Genomic DNA, 15,657 nt, shown 5'->3' on the forward strand with positions numbered 1-15,657 from the left:
GTAACGGGCGCAGGGCAGAGAAAAATCGGATTTATTCTCAATTCTGGGGAGGCTTGATATGAGCAAGTGGTCGAGTCATCATCTGCTGCTGCGGTCCTTCCAGGAGCTTTTTGATTGTAACTCGATTCAAGCCTTGTGATCTACCCAGAGAAGACCTAATTCTCAGCTCGGCCCATTTCACAAACGGCGTCATGTTTTGATAAGCCTGTCTTGTTGCGGCCATCTGACCGTCTTCATCCGGACATTCACCAGTCGTACGCGCGCGGTGACCCTCTCGATGTCGACTATTATACATATTAATGATTCATTAAAAATGGAAAGTTAAATCAACAAGCCGTTTATGTCCATTAATGGTGAGAAGGATTTTCCCCACAAAGGCTGGGGCTGAGGGAAGATCACGACCAGTTCGGCGCCGATAATCCTCTTCTTGTTCAAATATAGCGGAAACTTCTCTAACAACGAGAAGGATCTGGGAGGCCGAGAAGGGAGGATCCTGACAGCTAGCTCGGAAGACGCCTGCGGCTACATCTCCTATAACGTCTACTTGCTGTCAAAAGTCATTGGCAGAAAATTGGACAAAGTCGCCTCACTTACCACCAACTGAATCTTTGTATATTTTTGAAGACCTACCAGAAATACCGATGAAGCAAGATCCGTAATATGCTATCACTACCCTTTCATCAATGTGGAGAAGGCTCCGGAGCAGGAAATAACTTAGGTCCAAGCAAGTCCGTGGGAACCCAAGACTCGAAGATGCCGTTCAATCCTCTCTTTGGCTAGTTCATCTAACGCGAGAACATCATCTGAACTTTCTTGTCCTGACTCCACGGAAGACGAAGCATGAGTTACCGTATTCGAGCGAGCTGAATTCATTCTTCAGCCTCTCACGTATACCTTCAGAATTCGCAAATGAGATAACGTACCTTCCCTTGCCTTCATTTCCCGTCGGCACTGGCGCACAGTCCCGGAAAGGTGGGAACACGGAAGGATTCCCAGATACCGCCGCCGGTGGATATGGCATTCTCAAACACGCTCTGAATGGAAGTGTCGGGGTTGAGATCCCCCCTGATTATCATCACATTGAACACAGAAGCAAGTTTTCGCGACGAAGGGTCACAGATTCAGACCCAAGCCAAAACATGAAAATCGCTATACTAGGTTCCCCCAGTCGCCGCCCAGAAATGAATGCCTTCCCACAGCCCAGTTCAAGGATGGTTTCCAGAGACATGGTATTCAAGATGCGTTTTACTTTGTTGAAACGTAGATTTGGCCGAACCCTTCTCAGTAACTTGGCTAATAATGACCGAGTCCGAGTCAGGGTCTCGTAGCGCCCATTGCCATACCGGGCATGGTCCTTCCATTTAGCAATCAGGTCCTAGGGGAAAAGCGAGAAAATCCCCCACATCCTCACTCGATTCGATTTGGACTGGTGTAGGAAACATGCGTTGCGTTTTGACGATGAAAAGAAACTTGCTACGCTCCTTCCGGAATAGTCGGTCCGGGAAGTCCCGTGATGCCCGAATATTCAAAACAATCACCTTATGGGCGCTCATCATCTTCAGACACCTATGTTTCTATGCACAGAATATGCCTAGACTCCTTGACGACCCATTGCTGATCATCGCATTTTACCTTCTTTTAGCGTGGTTCTCCCAGCTGGTGCAGTATCCGGGAGTGCAGGTTGATGTAGGACATGTTAACATCTAGACGCCGGCCTATGCATCACATCAGTGATGACCATCGTACCTGATTACCGGCGGACTTTATTTTTCGAATTCAGGTCAGTCCCATGAATAACTGTTATATTCTTACTACCACGTCGACAACTTCTTCCCCAGACATGGAGAAACCTCTTCCTCTACCGAAAATTAGCATAAACGGAACTGATGCAGACAGCAACGACGTTCCGGAGGATCTGCATCGCCAGCAGTCACTGGACACCGCGTACGATGCTGCGTATTCAAAAATCGAACTGTCCAAGACGCAAAAGAAGGTTGACAAGCTCAGTGAGCAGCCAACAGTCGACATTTGATCTTCTGCCAATGTATATTAGTGGACACCATTGATCTGTCTGGAATTTCGACATCCTACGCGTCTTTCAACACTTGGTATACAGCAAACGAATCAGCGATCGAGTCGGCAGCTACAGCAATTGGTTCGCTTTCATTGGACACAAAATCGATTGATAGCACGTTAAACTCCTTTGCCGAGACCTCTGAAGTAGTGATGAAGGGTTTGGATGCTCTTGGACAATTGCATCCGTTCGTAGGCGGTGAGTCATGATGCATGAACTACAAGCGCCTATTTTGACGCCCAGACGCAGTGGCCGTCCTCGCTTTCAAATTGGTTATTACTCTTGATATGACGCGCCGAGGCAACAACAAAAAGGTTCTTGCTGTAAAGCTTCAAATGCAGGACACGATGATCGTGCTATTTCAGTAAGCACACTAGATGTCCCCTTCTTTCCAAAATATCACTAACACATTCAAGACTTCGTCATATAAAGGACCCTAAAGAAGTTGGGCGCGACGGCACCACGATCGAAGATCGGATGGGTTCCTTGATGGAAGCAATCGCAAAAGACATCCGAGAAACTGGCTCTGCCTGCGACCATTACCTGAAGAAGGGATTTCTTGGTTCGTCTCTACTTCATCGCTTTTCAGACCTCGTCGTTTACCTTCATCTCAGCCAAGACAATGAAGTCCAAGATTTATGAAACTCGTCTGGCCGGTTATGCCGCTAAATTTACTAAATATCGCGAGGACATTGATTACGCCTTACAGATCCATACAGCACTGGGAGTTGAATCTGCTAATGCGAAGCTGGATGTTCAGGACAAGACACTCAAGTCCATGGATCGAAAGCTTGACCAGACAGTGCAGACAATGGAGGCTATGATGATGTCGGTGTTCAGGAAGTTGGACACGGCCCGGGAGCGAGACATTCAGGCGTTCATCAAAGAGAAGGGGGGAGTCAAGGCGTGCATAGACAACGAGCAACTCCTGCACGAGCTTATTGACAAAAGTGGGGAGGGCATCGCAGGCGTATTTGGGCCTCAGTCAGGGACGGGAGAATCATGGTCTGCGGCGAAAGCCAAGGTCCAGAAAGAGATGCTGAAAGAATGGTCCGAAGACGTCGAGCAGGCCTTACAACGGAACATCGTCCACTTTGAGAAGAAGCTTGTAATCCAGCACCGACAACTAGCGTCGATTTTCAAAGATTCATTGAAAAGCACTGAGTCTCATATCCTTAGTGCCATGGCCTCTGGAGCTCATGACAGAGTCATTAATGAAGTAAGTTGTGTTTGTTTCGTTCCGCTCTGTTGCTTATTCCCTTTCAAGGACTTGAAGGAGCTTTGGAAAGATATGGTACGTGCATTCTGTGATACGTTTTTCATGTTGCATTCGTTTGATTCCCTTCAATAGGCCTGGAGGGGTAGCGTCAAGGCCAAGCACCTCATCCTTGCCCTCCATGACTATTTTATTGATAAGCTCGGCGCTTTGAGTGCCTCGCCTATGATGTCACCCGGCGCCTCCGAAGCTGGAAGCCCCATATTCTCACCAATAAGCGCTGTAAACGACGACTTTTTCTATCTCAAATGCAAGAATGATCGCTGGGCTCTGATGTACTTCAATGTTTCCCATGTTCAGCCCATCATCGAAGCCGTGGATGATGACGCGACAGGATTTATCACCACCAAAGAGATTAATACTTTCACAAAGTCTATGCCACCGGGTTGGACGTGGGTTCAGTCGTCAATCACTATGTTTGCAGTTTATTGATCGACTCTTGTAGACTCCCCCAATGGATCGCGTACTGGGCCGGAGGTATGTCTCCCAGCCTGTTTTGTTCGTTTGTGCTGAAGAGTCCTATGATAGGCTGGCACGTCAGTGTGGATCGATATAAAAAGAAGATTCATATGATTCTCTCTACAATGTACAAAACATTTCCCCATGTGTTGCCGGTCAATCGTGAAGCGGTGGCCACGTATCTCCAGTATGGTCCTATCTATCTGGTCGATAGGCTCCTTCGGTCTACTCGGGACGTATCTCCTAACGCCTTGGAAAGCAGTGAATTGCGAAGACTCACTAAGGCGTACACTGAGAGCGAGGAAGCGCGTCTGATGCGTAACCTCGCAGATGTCCTATACGAAATCGATGCAAAATCCACCGTGTTTCTGATAACGGGACCTGGGCGTATTGAACGTGTAGGTTAACCGACCGTCGATCATTGGCTTTCTCTCATCGCTTCTTAGTACATTTATCCCATGCTATATCTTCTTCTCAGGCATCACCTAAGGATAGTCCGTCTATCCACCAGATTCGTTCTAGACCAATATGAAATGCAGAACATGTCTGCATCCTTGTGGAACTTGTTCTCGGTATTCGAGCATCGAATGCAAAATGTGGCATGTATGTTCGTGACTTCTGTAATCTCTGGTCTGTATTGATCAAAGTTATCATCAGCGATCTTCAAGCAGAGTAATGTCGACGTAGTTGAAAAGCTTGAGAACTTTGCTTTTGGCATGGTAAGTCCATGCTCTGTATCTTGTACATTTGAAGTTCTCATATGTTTCATCCAGTTCAAATTGTCGTACAATAATCCCGAAAGGCGACCATCCGAGAGTTCTATTTCCGACTATGTCAATGAAGATCCGACCATTGATGAAGAAGGCACCGAGTCTATTACGGACATCCCTCTCAGCATTCTACGATATCCTCTTCCCGACACCTCTGGATCTGATATGTACAACCTTCCCTCTGATTTCACCGAGGAAGCTCCTGAAGACCCAATACAAGGACAATGGACGGGTCATCTGTACTATGAACATAAATCGGATATTTGCCTGGTACAGCTCCTCATCGATTCCGTGATCGATGGTGCTTTGACTGGGAGAGCGGTGACATGGAAGTGGTCTATGAATATCTCAGGGGACATTAAGGAGGATAACAAGGTGTACATCCGTCTCGCTTTCGATGATGGTGACTTTGTGGACCTTACCGGGGAACTTGATACTGAAAAGGGCATAATCAAGGGGTGGTGCAAATACTTAGGTGCCACCGGAAATGAAGAAGAACATGACTCAGATGAGCAGTCGCCCGATGATGAGGGTGGTGGCGACCAAGGTGACGACAACGGTGACCAAGGAGGCGCCGAAGAGAATAAGGATGGGGATGCCGTGTCCCAGGGGGGTGACCAGGCAGCTTCCGAAGAAGGTACAGGCCGAGTGGACAGTTCGACCCCCCAGAACGATGAAACCGCTGCGGCTGAAGAAAGCCACAGCGGCGCGGCTGACCCCGAGTCTAATGAGGCTGACGTTGACAATCATGCTTCACAAGCATCCGATGGCTCAGGATCTACCGATCCAGAGTCAGAGAATTATTATTACAAGTTTATTTTGCGTCGAACCCCTGCTTCCTTATGCAGATTCCTTCCCGGCGATGAGCGAGTTTTCCCAGTAGCTAACGAGGATGCGGGGAGTCGTGCTCGCGCGCGATGGAGGTTTGCTTGCACGTCTGTGCTGGACCGAATGCGGAGGAAGTCCTTTTCCTGGAAGTTCTTGAAGGACAGGTTCGCTGAAAGACGCCGCTTCCTGGAACTGGCCGTCAGAGAACAATGTGTGAAGGACAATCTTTGCCCACGTAGCCCTTTGTCTGAGGAGGAGGAGGAAGAACTGTATCGTTTGAAGTGCATCCTTTGTCCGATGGATATTCGGTATTACTATTCTTTTGCCGCTGATGAGATAACCCGGCGCAAATTTATGTGAGTCCACAGTTCAGTCATTTCTTCCCCGATACCCATCGTTCCACTAGTGGTTACGGTTGCGATTCATGTCATGGTTCGATTTTAGGGAGTAGGCTGGCCTGCCTCACCTGTATGAACGACTCATTCACGGACACGATTGACTTATGCACGAGTTGTATTGATACAAGCTGCGAACGCGGTGGATTTGTTCACGACCCGTCCCATGATCTGCTCAAGTTCGATAGTGTCGTCCTGGATGGTCGTCTGCGGTGGATGATTCCTGAAGCCCGTTCTATGGTAGTCCGCATCAAAGGGGAGTTCCGATCTTCCCTCAAGAACCGTGTCGAGCCCGTGGAGAAGAGTAGCTCCTCCCACGGTAGCCAGTCGAAGAAGGAAGCGCTAACTCCAGCCGCACCCCCAAAATGTCGGTGCTGTGGGAAAGTTGTATCCATACCTTGTTGGGTATGTTTGATCTGCAGTGCGTTTTTTTTTTTCGTTTGCTGCCCGTAGTCTCGAGCGCTGATTATCACTGGCTCCAGCCATCGATGCGTATGTTTGCGACGAGTGCGATGCGAAGAAGAAGGAACCCATGCCAGGTGATCCCCACGAGCTCGGGGAGCCCCTTCTACGAATCGCCGATTGCAATCCTCCCGTGGAGGTTGTCGCGACCGAGGTGAAGCTGGCAGCTCTCGAGAAGAAGTTCGACAAAGTTGATCAACGGCTAGCGGCACTTGAAGACAGAGTCGAGAGCCGATTATCCTTAATGGAAACGATGTTGAAGGAATACTTCAGCAGTTCAACCCACGGAAATGTTTCGAAGGGCAGCGATGATGGATGCGTTTTGGCTGCAGGAGCCGAGTCATAGTGTTCATTGCTGTAAATGGATGTACACAGATGCAACGGGTGCCGGCACGGGGGTTTCCTTATGCCAGTAGTCATAACGTACGATGTCTAAGTGCGCATGGGATTCTGATAGGGCAATCAGCGTCGTTGTCGGCCTGGGATGGTGATGTTGGGAAGTTCCGACCTCAAGTCGTCGGCGGAGACCTGTAGCATAACCGTCAATTAAGTACACAGCTACGTTCGTGATGATATCAGATACCTATTGATAGGATGATAGTGAGAATGACGCAAACACCCAGAGAGTCGCAAGGCTTCGAATTCAACATAAATGGGAGTAAGTTCAGAAGGGAGATCGAAAGAGATGGGCGATAGAACAATGGCACCGCTACTTTAGTTGCCCGGTTCCCGAGCAACAAAAAGACGAGTGCGTGTTGGACATACTTACAGGAGCAGGCATCTCGATGACGATATAGACATTCGCACACGAACTTAGAGCAATCAGCACGGGGCAGTCGTGGGGTACTTTTCGATTGTGTTAGTCATCAATGTCAACTTCTTACCCGCACTAGATCCTTCGAAAAGCACAAATTTCGCCTCCAGGGTGATCCAAAGAGAACCATTCATCGTTTGACGGATGCTACGATGTTTGGGGACGAGAGATCAGAGCCATTATGCTGGTGATTTTTGCGTAAGGATTTTACACCTTAGGCGTATCGTCGGATCTTTGCCTGGAAGCAACACATTATTGACACTGGCATCCGCCGCGAGTAAAATGAACATATTAGACAGGATAATAGGCAAGTCGGAATCAGCCGATCAATGTAACCTAGCAGAATATGAGGACGTAAGATTGAGGGGAAAAGAAGCAGATACTCAATAGGTATATTAAAAGTGGCGGCGATGCGGAGGAGGTAACTAGTCCTAAGTGCTACTAGTGTCTATTTCAGATTGAAACGACGCCCCCAGTGGGCATCTTTCGGAGGCGCCCGAATAATGTAGCAACGCTAGCAAGTCAAAGGTCCCTCGATACACATTTTTAGCGGTACCACATGTGTCTTTGATCGCCGCCGTAGGTACCTTGCGAGGGGTCAATTCAAAAGCGAAAGCCGGGAATCAATTCGGTCGGAGAATGCTCATGGCGGGACAGAAAGGTTAGAAGTCTAATCAATTTGTGTCATTTTTTGAGGGTGCTGTAAATGGACTTAAAGGATTGTGAACCAGCCGATAAAGTGAGTGAAATCGACGCTTACGATGTGCTGGAAAACCTTGTGTGCCGCGTGTCCTGAGGCGCTGCCTGCAACGAGGACGATTCGGACGCCACCTAGCCCTAGGACCGACCCAGTACTTATAATGGTTCGTTGATGCGTGGTCGGAGCTTGCCATTGAGACGGCTATAGCGGCCAGGGTACCACGGACGGAAGTTCCCGAGGTGGTGAGCGAGTACATATTTAAGCCACGTATTCCGGAGTCGTTGCCCCCAGTATCAACCTTCACAGGCGATATACAAGCCCACACATCCTCTTCGTGTTACAGAAAAACCAGAGCGACCCGTACGTCACGTGCCCGTTCCTTTTTCGTTTTTTTCATTGATCTTCCCCGGACCGTCATGGCTCTCGACTGGCAGTTTCATGTATGTCCCTCCAATCCTGTTTTCATGCACAGCCTTTGAAGAGATTCACATCCAGGGCAAACATATTCGTACGTATACCCTCCATGGTCAATTTTGTTATTACCTTGACGCGTCTACCACCGTCGACTTGTAGTTCGATATAACCATCGATTCCCGCCCCGCGGGAAGGATCGTATTCCGTCTGTACGATGAGCTAGTTCCAAGGACGGCTAAGAACTTTCGGGAGCTGGCCACGGGCCAGCATGGATTCGGATATGCCGGTTGCAGCTTCCACCGTATAATACCAGGGGTGAGTATCTTCTCCAATACAAACATTCTTCCTGTCCATCTTCCTTGATGCTGATAATTGAATCGTTCTAGTTCATGATTCAGGCGGGTGATTTTACGGCGCATAACGGAACGGGTGGAAAGTCGATATACGGCTTGAAGTTTCGAGGTGAGTGTCGAGTTGTCTGATTCCGGCCTAGGGTTTGACTGGACTTGTCTAGATGAGAGTTTTAGAAGAAAACACGACCGACCTGGGCTTTTGTCCATGGCAAATGCCGGTCCAAATACTAACGGTTCTCAGGTGTGTATTCTTCTCTTGATTGATCTAAACATATGACTGACATCGTTCCAGTTTTTCATCACGACTGTAAAGACTCCTTGGGTAAGTTTCACGATGTACTTACCATCGTCACAAGGTGTGCTTACCACTGTTTTCGTTTTAGCTGGACGGACGACATGTGGTATTCGGAGAAGTTGTAGAAGGTATGGATCTTGTGAAGGAGATCGAAATGACAGGTACCGCGAGCGGCGCACCAAAGAAGAAGGTGGAGATATCAGCGTCAGGCACAGTTGCGTGAATTGTTGACCTTTGTGTTTAATCTATTGCTCTGTTTTGCGTTGCCATTTGTTATCCTTCTGTTATTCCATATCTATGTTACTTAATGCTATACTGCTGCTCTGTGATCCTGTGATTACTATTTCTCACTGTTCGTGAGTGCGTGTGTGTTCTTTATGATTAATCGAGCGAGCCGCCGCTGAGATCTCGTTAGAATTATTTATAGGTATATGATTAATGGCACTCAGAAGACACCATGGTACATGTCCAACAGGCTACAATTGCGAATTCAATAAAAATAACTGGAAACTCTCCGCGAGGTCACGTCAAGGAAGCAGGTAATTGCGGCGCCGTCGCCACGGGTCTGTGCGTTTTCAAGCCGCCCGAGGCCCCCGAATATAGCGCGAGATAGACATAGCCCAAAGATCTCTGCAATATCATATCTCTAGTACGGCATCCCATCGCCCTTCCATACCAAACTCGAACCTCTCTTTATGGTCCTGTAATGCTGACGCGATACTCCCCCACTTCCCTTCCCCCCTTGCCACCAATCGAACATCAACACCTGTCAAATCAGAAATTAACTCCGCTTGAGCAATCTTGTCGTTTAGCGGCTCATGGTAGCTATCGTCATCTGAGGACGAGGGCGCATGACCTCGCCTTATGTACCCGAGGTCTGTCTCGACAAGGATTTTCTGTATCGTGCGCGGAAGAATGCATCTGGTGGCCATGGCCGACACCAAGGTCGAGGTCGAGGTCTGTAAGAATTGGGGGACGCCAAGGGATTGCCCGACCTGTCTGAGAGATAGGCCGCGCTCAAGGACATATAAGTGCGTGAGGAATGGGCATGCTCGTCCAATGTCTCTAGCTAAGGTTTTCCCGCCCGAAAGCACAGATAAGTGTAATCGCCGGAGGGAAGGGAACGCTCGTCGCTCAATGTAGGTGTCGAAGTGGCCGTAGAGAGTCAATTCTTTGAGGTTCGGGAAGAAACCATTTTGCGGAAGTATAGAATTTCTGAGGAATAGGAGATGAACTGTTAATGTGACCACTGTCCGTGACACGAGTCGCAGAATTCTTGTCATGGCGTTGTATATTTGGGCCGGGTTCGGGTAGATACTGGCATCTGGACCCGGATACGTGGACGCGATGAAGAGGTGACAGACTGTTGTTTCATTCAACGGCAAGCTGTCCAAATGTTCTCTCAACCCGATAATCTGCCTTGCACTAGTTACACAAAGCGAGTTCAATCGGAAGGGCTTGACAAGGCGATGCGCCCGTTTGCTGACAAGAGAGATAGAACGCCCTGTTTGGCCCCCATCAGTGCAGGCATAGTAGCATACGCGGGTCAAAATTTCGCAAGGGAAAGTATCCATGTCGTGGTCAAGCGCCAAAGTCGATGGGACCAGGGTAACAGCCCCCCCCTAACAGAGACAAAGTTCGATGCGTCATCATTTGTGATCGTTCGAACTTTCTTCGAATTTTCCATTTACGCATTCCCTTGCCGCCGGCCAATAACATTTTTTGCAGACTCTTATTCTTTTGCTGTGAAGAAGTTAAATACTAGCTCATCAACTTGTGCAGCGGGGCAGCTACCAGTCTGCTTTAGTAGATGATTTCTTCTATTACTGATACGATTTGCGTGAGTGCGTGGGCAGAAGTGGGGAATAGGATCGTCTGATAGATTGATTTATGCTGAAGTAGATGTCGTCGGGACCGTCATGAAACTACTAACAGGATAATTCGGATGATATCCATGTTTCGGATACGAATCTTGTTCGCGTATGGCCTTCAAGATATGCGCAGCTGCCAAGAACCAGGTTGTTTCATTATTGTATCCGGAAACATCTAGAATACGTGGACTACTGTCAACGTGTTTCTTACGGATGCACAAAGGAGAAATATCGATTATCTAGCTCAGGATCTTCTTTGTAGGTTCTGTTTTCTCTTATGAAACTAATCTAGGCAGTAGCGGTCCTATTCCATTCGCATGCGCTGCTGTTCGAATCGAGGACCATGGCGCTATTTTTTTGACATGCAGCCATTGCTGTGTTTTTTTTTAAAGGAATATTCGTTGATTTTGTACTGGCGGTTGCTACGGCCTAATGTGTGTATGCATGGCCCTTTACGCGGCAAGGATATTCTACTTATGAATGCCCAGATGGAAACTCAGAACCACATTATGGGACCTTGGACAACACAAGGTGTACTGCCGTACAGCGTTTCATCTGCACCATGGCTAGATCGTAGGCGAATCGACTGAGGCCTGTCTGCGGCGTGCCGTGGCATAACACGCCTTTGAGGCGTGTACCAGAGGAGGAGAACCAAACCATATCTGATTAATCTTATCTGATAAGAGGGGGGAATCATGGGGCCATTTGTGCGATATCTCCGCTATATTGCTTTACTACCACGGTTTCTTCTCATACTAAGTCCTTGACACAAGCACGCGTGTTACTTGTCATCACATGTACACGGGCATATCGAATCCAGAAGCGAAATACTAGAGACAGCTTGTTTGTTAGTCAGACTCAGAATACTCCACCTTCTTCTACAAACCCACGATCTTTTCGGATAGGATGAAAGTATGGGCTCACAACGCGTACGATCACACCAGGTTTTTCAAGCATATAGTTGCGCCCTCGTAGTACCGGAACATGTACTGTCAGCGGAATAGGTGGACAGCATACCTCCATCGGTCCGGCGCTCTCCATTGTTGACGTGCCTGTATTGATTAGTCGTAGGCTGTGTGGGACTAACGAAAAGTAGTCGTTTTAGATGACCAGAGTTCAATAAAATCCACCAAGTCAGAGCATTGCTTTCCCATGAACTCTTCATAGCCGGCAGTGTAGCCTCGCCGGATTCTGAATAAGGGACCGGGACTAGATCTCGACTAGAAGACGTATTCGCGGGTCTAGTACATTCTTGATAGCGTATCGGAACTAATGCTCGCACTTTCAATCCACCGGTGGGGTTCTCTCTCCAGAGGGTGGGCATCCGTTCCGTTTACACGACAGATGCACACTACCATATATGATACTTTTGTCCCTGCCCTGTATCCAAAGTTACCGCTCAAAGCCACAGTCTCACCAGGGGCGCTCACCGTGACTTCAGGTATAAATCCCATCCACAAACGCCAGCTTAGTCATTTCCAGACATTCCGCGATGACGATGAACTTCACTGCTGGCAGTGGCACCGCATCGACATCGCCGTAGTTGGAGCTCAGAGGTCCAGAATTTTTCGTGCGTTCTTGTTCGGAGCAGAGCGGCGGTGGCAGAAAGAGAGTCAGAGTAGGAATCGAAGTAGAACGATCAAAAAAGACCCACGGCGAGCCAGAGGTGGTGCGATACCCTTGCCTAATCAGCAGTTTCAGACTAACTTTCATTTAGATGGAGCAGAGCAATGTTGACCGACGTCTAAGGACATTAGCTCTTATTCGCCTCCCATTCAGAGGCTTCGCTCCTACCAGCATGGGCGTAAGATCTCTATCGTGATTCGCGTGGACGGTTTCATCTAGCCCTTCTCGATAGGTAGGTGCTCCTCGTGTAAATAAAGTCAACGAATGTGGTATACAGTATACGGTTTCATTCAGAGAAAGAAGCAACCGTACTGCTCGAGGAAAACTCAAGTCGGGGTGTCTCCCACCGCTCTCAGAGGGAATGTCGACGTCCTGAAAAGCCCTCTTCATATATGGAGTACCGGGCATCAGTGATCAGAGCTGGAGAAGACGTCAGTCACGGTAAATTTAGGCCCGGACTCATGACGGATATCTAACCGCAGTATCAATGAAGGACAGGTGGCGTACTTGATGTGCTGTAGTGAGCACCCGTTGAGCAGTTGCGTTTTCCTATAGACATCAGTCGCATGATGGGTTGTTACAAAATCGATATCGCCTCATGGATCAAAGGCCTAGATTTGTGTGGGGTTATGTAAAATACTCAAGACCACTCAGGCTGGTCCTATTTAAGAGGCGCTTTTTCATTCTCACTGCAAAGGGTCGATTATGCATTTCTCTTGTACAACGGCAACTTTGCGTATCGGCAGAGGATCGAGTGTGAGACCGAGGAGATCATATGGCATCATGGATAGCTGAGCGGGTGCCTATCAACTCATGCTCCGAACGCGGTAAAGAAGTGGCCAATTTCCTGTACCGGCATGCAGCCTGTTGTGCAGATGCTGAGTCTATGTTTCAGAATATGGAGAAGCAGGGTGACTTTCTCCAGGTTCTATCAGCTTGTTGTTTCTGCTTTGCATAGAATTCCTGGAGTAGTGAAGTTTTGTTGATTGGTATTGGTTTTCACAGTGGTGCTGGTATATTCCACTGCTCACTGACATCACCTCATGCTGCTGCCTTCACTTCTTCATCTGCCATTTCATTACCTGCAATGCCTTGTGAAATGCTGAGAAGTGGCTATGAATGAATCAACAATGTACAAGGCACATACCACTAAAACACTAACACCAAATCACAGTGTGATTTAAGGGAGGAATAGTAATACCTGGATTCTCAGTATATAGAGAAGGTAACATTGATAGAGTGCAATAGAATGTAATTCAAGGATATATATTGCAGCCTACTTGGACAAAGTTGTCAGTGTCACTGAACACAACAAAATCTATCTCAAATAGTCTGCCTGATGCAGTTTCTCAGCTGATATGGTGCACCTGGTTGTGACTTATACACAAAACTGAACTGTTCTGACTGTCTGACACAAAATTTTGGTTGCTTTCTGAGGTTCTTGCACAAAACAAAGTGACCTGATCACCACAATACTATTCAAGTTGAGTTTATGACTTGAAGTTCTTAACACAACTCTTACTGTTTGCTTGGTAGTGTTTCAGTGTAAGGCTAGCAAACTCCCTGATATAAGAAGGATGCATCTGCTCATGCAAGTTCTTTTATAATTGTGAGGGAGAAATCCAGCAGTTCAGAGTGGATCTGACAGAATCCATCTGAAGCAAATAGCTTGTTTGTAGAACAATGTTACAATTTTTCCATTTCCTTTCTTGATTAACCCCTATTTATGCTTAGTCAGGGTGCTAAACACAGGTGCTTAAGACCATGAGACAAGGCTTAGTCATCACAAACAAGCCAAGTCAGTTATTGTCTTTTGACACAACAGCATTGCCTGATAATGCACAATCATCCTTTTATGTATGGTAATAACACTCAAGGACAATGGGCACAATGGACTCAGCAACATACAATTAGTAGCAGTATATTTAGCACAGGACTTATACAGTATTTAAGAGGCTCACTCTTGCTGAAAAACCCTAGCTTCAAGCTAAAGTTTATTCACACCATTCTACCCTTGAGCTAATTCTTGGCCTTGTGACACAATGAATCAGAAGTGCATCAGTGGACTCAGACAACTGCCCAAAGTGCAAGGTAGCTTCTGTTTATCATGTGTTTCTGTTTACATGATGCTTGGATCTAACAATTAGCTTGAAGCTTCTCCTTCTCTTTCCTCATACCTATTAGTGCAGAGGAAACCAAATGCCCTCTATCAACCCTTCAGACCTGAACTTCAATCACAAGTTCTTTGAACTCCTCACTTCTATTGTCAGAACATTGTTGGGATTATTGGTGATCATCCAGCTGTGCCAGGGATGCCATTCAATTACCACTTGGGCCATCAGACATTATAATGAGTTTCAGCATATCCAACACATCTTATGAAATGTAACCTCTGATCTTCCTCTATATGACATCTCCAAATCCCAATGAATGTCTCACCAGCCCCCAGCAAGCCCCTTATCAGAAGCTGGACCTAGCAGCCTGCATCAAGGGGACATTCAGAAAGAAGAAAGACACCAATACCCTCTCAGATGACCTAGCCAAGATTGCAATCCTCATGTCTTGGGATTCAGAAACCCATGAGTCCCAGGACCCCCACTAAATCATAAGGATGAGGACATCCCAGGAGACTTCTTTCAGCAGTCTCCCACATCTGACTCTACCATCACCTCTCAAACTGGAGAGATTGCTGACTATACCAGAGATTCTCTCAATGCCACTCAGTTGGCTGCAGGATCCCACCAGATATCACCTTGAAGCCAGCCTCACAGCCCTGCCACATCTCCTCTCTACTCAGTTGAGACAAGCAGTGGGCTGGGGAGGACATTTTTGGACTGGCTCAATGATGAGTGCTGAAACAGAGAAGCCTGAGACGAAATTATACACTGATATTTCCCTATCTGAGACACCAACATCCTCTTCAACTATGACAAAGCCCTCTGACAAGAAGAACAAAGGCAGCAAACTGCACTGCAGCCAGTTTGCAGTGAGTTTGAGAAATGCATCATTGAAAGCAGTAGAAGGAGATAGGAAGCTGCTGAATATGACTGGCAATATTGAGACAAGCAGTGAGAAGTTGAGAGAGCCTGACTAGAAAGAGCTGACATCTCAAATTGGTATAGGCTCTGGTCTGAGGGTGCTGCTGTCCTTGCCCCAGTATATGCTGATGCTTTCCTCTCTACCCTGGTCTTTAGAGAGCCAAGCACTGAGTCCAGCCAGTGGAGCAAGAATCACTGGAGAAATGAAACCCTTACAGCAGAAGGAAGAGCCTCTGAGTCTCCCTCATGCCTCTCAACTCCCCAGTATCCCTCTCCCCAATG

General features: G+C 47.5%; 6 protein-coding genes across 6 annotated transcripts; 2 read left to right on the top strand and 4 right to left on the bottom strand.

Moving 5' to 3' along the window:
* Window positions 1-307: 307 nt before the first annotated feature.
* Window positions 308-1,553, bottom strand: BT62DRAFT_1010251 (uncharacterized protein; the record flags this gene model as incomplete). Its single annotated transcript, XM_043177630.1, has 5 exons — window positions 308-540; window positions 595-626; window positions 924-1,034; window positions 1,089-1,354; window positions 1,404-1,553. The coding sequence occupies 5 exons, from the start codon at window positions 1,551-1,553 to the stop codon at window positions 308-310; spliced, it is 792 nt and encodes a 263-aa protein (XP_043036137.1).
* BT62DRAFT_954741 (uncharacterized protein) lies at window positions 1,552-6,872 on the top strand. Its single transcript, XM_043188317.1, has 15 exons — window positions 1,552-1,780; window positions 1,839-2,006; window positions 2,054-2,272; window positions 2,324-2,438; window positions 2,491-2,636; window positions 2,689-3,293; window positions 3,342-3,368; window positions 3,426-3,742; window positions 3,796-3,827; window positions 3,879-4,207; window positions 4,256-4,412; window positions 4,467-4,528; window positions 4,583-5,763; window positions 5,814-6,223; window positions 6,285-6,872. Exons 2-15 carry the CDS (start codon window positions 1,841-1,843, stop codon window positions 6,608-6,610), a joined length of 4,092 nt encoding a protein of 1,363 aa, XP_043036138.1. The 5' UTR covers window positions 1,552-1,780; window positions 1,839-1,840; the 3' UTR covers window positions 6,611-6,872.
* A 1,002-nt stretch (window positions 6,873-7,874) lies between these two features.
* Window positions 7,875-9,187, top strand: BT62DRAFT_996565 (cyclophilin). Its single transcript, XM_043190588.1, has 7 exons — window positions 7,875-8,218; window positions 8,274-8,286; window positions 8,352-8,507; window positions 8,579-8,654; window positions 8,707-8,786; window positions 8,838-8,867; window positions 8,929-9,187. Coding segments are annotated over exons 1-7 (492 nt in total). The 5' UTR covers window positions 7,875-8,216; the 3' UTR covers window positions 9,064-9,187.
* Window positions 9,188-10,228: 1,041 nt separating this feature from the next.
* On the bottom strand, window positions 10,229-10,414 carry BT62DRAFT_871882 (uncharacterized protein; the record flags this gene model as incomplete). Its single annotated transcript, XM_043182523.1, has 1 exon — window positions 10,229-10,414. A coding segment is annotated over one exon (186 nt), but the record flags the coding sequence as incomplete, so codon positions are not given.
* Window positions 10,415-11,583: 1,169 nt separating this feature from the next.
* BT62DRAFT_935945 (uncharacterized protein) lies at window positions 11,584-12,232 on the bottom strand. The gene has a single exon (XM_043187038.1). It carries the CDS (start codon window positions 12,033-12,035, stop codon window positions 11,661-11,663), a length of 375 nt encoding a protein of 124 aa, XP_043036141.1. The 5' UTR covers window positions 12,036-12,232; the 3' UTR covers window positions 11,584-11,660.
* BT62DRAFT_1010256 (uncharacterized protein) lies at window positions 12,149-12,745 on the bottom strand (the record flags this gene model as incomplete). The annotated part of the gene is made up of 2 exons (XM_043177631.1): window positions 12,149-12,395; window positions 12,450-12,745. 2 exons carry the CDS (start codon window positions 12,743-12,745, stop codon window positions 12,149-12,151), a joined length of 543 nt encoding a protein of 180 aa, XP_043036142.1.
* Window positions 12,746-15,657: the final 2,912 nt, after the last annotated feature.

This window comes from Guyanagaster necrorhizus (genome assembly GCF_019112545.1).
Source record: "Guyanagaster necrorhizus MCA 3950 unplaced genomic scaffold BT62scaffold_28, whole genome shotgun sequence".
In the NCBI taxonomy this organism is placed as follows: Eukaryota; Fungi; Basidiomycota; class Agaricomycetes; order Agaricales; family Physalacriaceae; genus Guyanagaster; species Guyanagaster necrorhizus.

Excerpts from the sequence above, each read along its gene's own strand:
- BT62DRAFT_954741 (XM_043188317.1), top strand. The coding sequence starts at position 1,841 with ATGGAGAAACCTCTTCCTCTACCGAAAATTAGCATAAACGGAACTGAT. Across the intron at positions 5,764-5,813 it reads ATAACCCGGCGCAAATTTAT|TGGTTACGGTTGCGATTCAT; the intron begins GTGAGTCCACAG and ends TCGTTCCACTAG. Across the intron at positions 6,224-6,284 it reads TTGGGTATGTTTGATCTGCA|CCATCGATGCGTATGTTTGC; the intron begins GTGCGTTTTTTT and ends CACTGGCTCCAG.
- BT62DRAFT_996565 (XM_043190588.1), top strand. Across the intron at positions 8,508-8,578 it reads TCCACCGTATAATACCAGGG|TTCATGATTCAGGCGGGTGA; the intron begins GTGAGTATCTTC and ends GAATCGTTCTAG. Across the intron at positions 8,787-8,837 it reads CAAATACTAACGGTTCTCAG|TTTTTCATCACGACTGTAAA; the intron begins GTGTGTATTCTT and ends ACATCGTTCCAG.
- BT62DRAFT_935945 (XM_043187038.1), bottom strand. The coding sequence starts at position 12,035 with ATGCCCACCCTCTGGAGAGAGAACCCCACCGGTGGATTGAAAGTGCGA.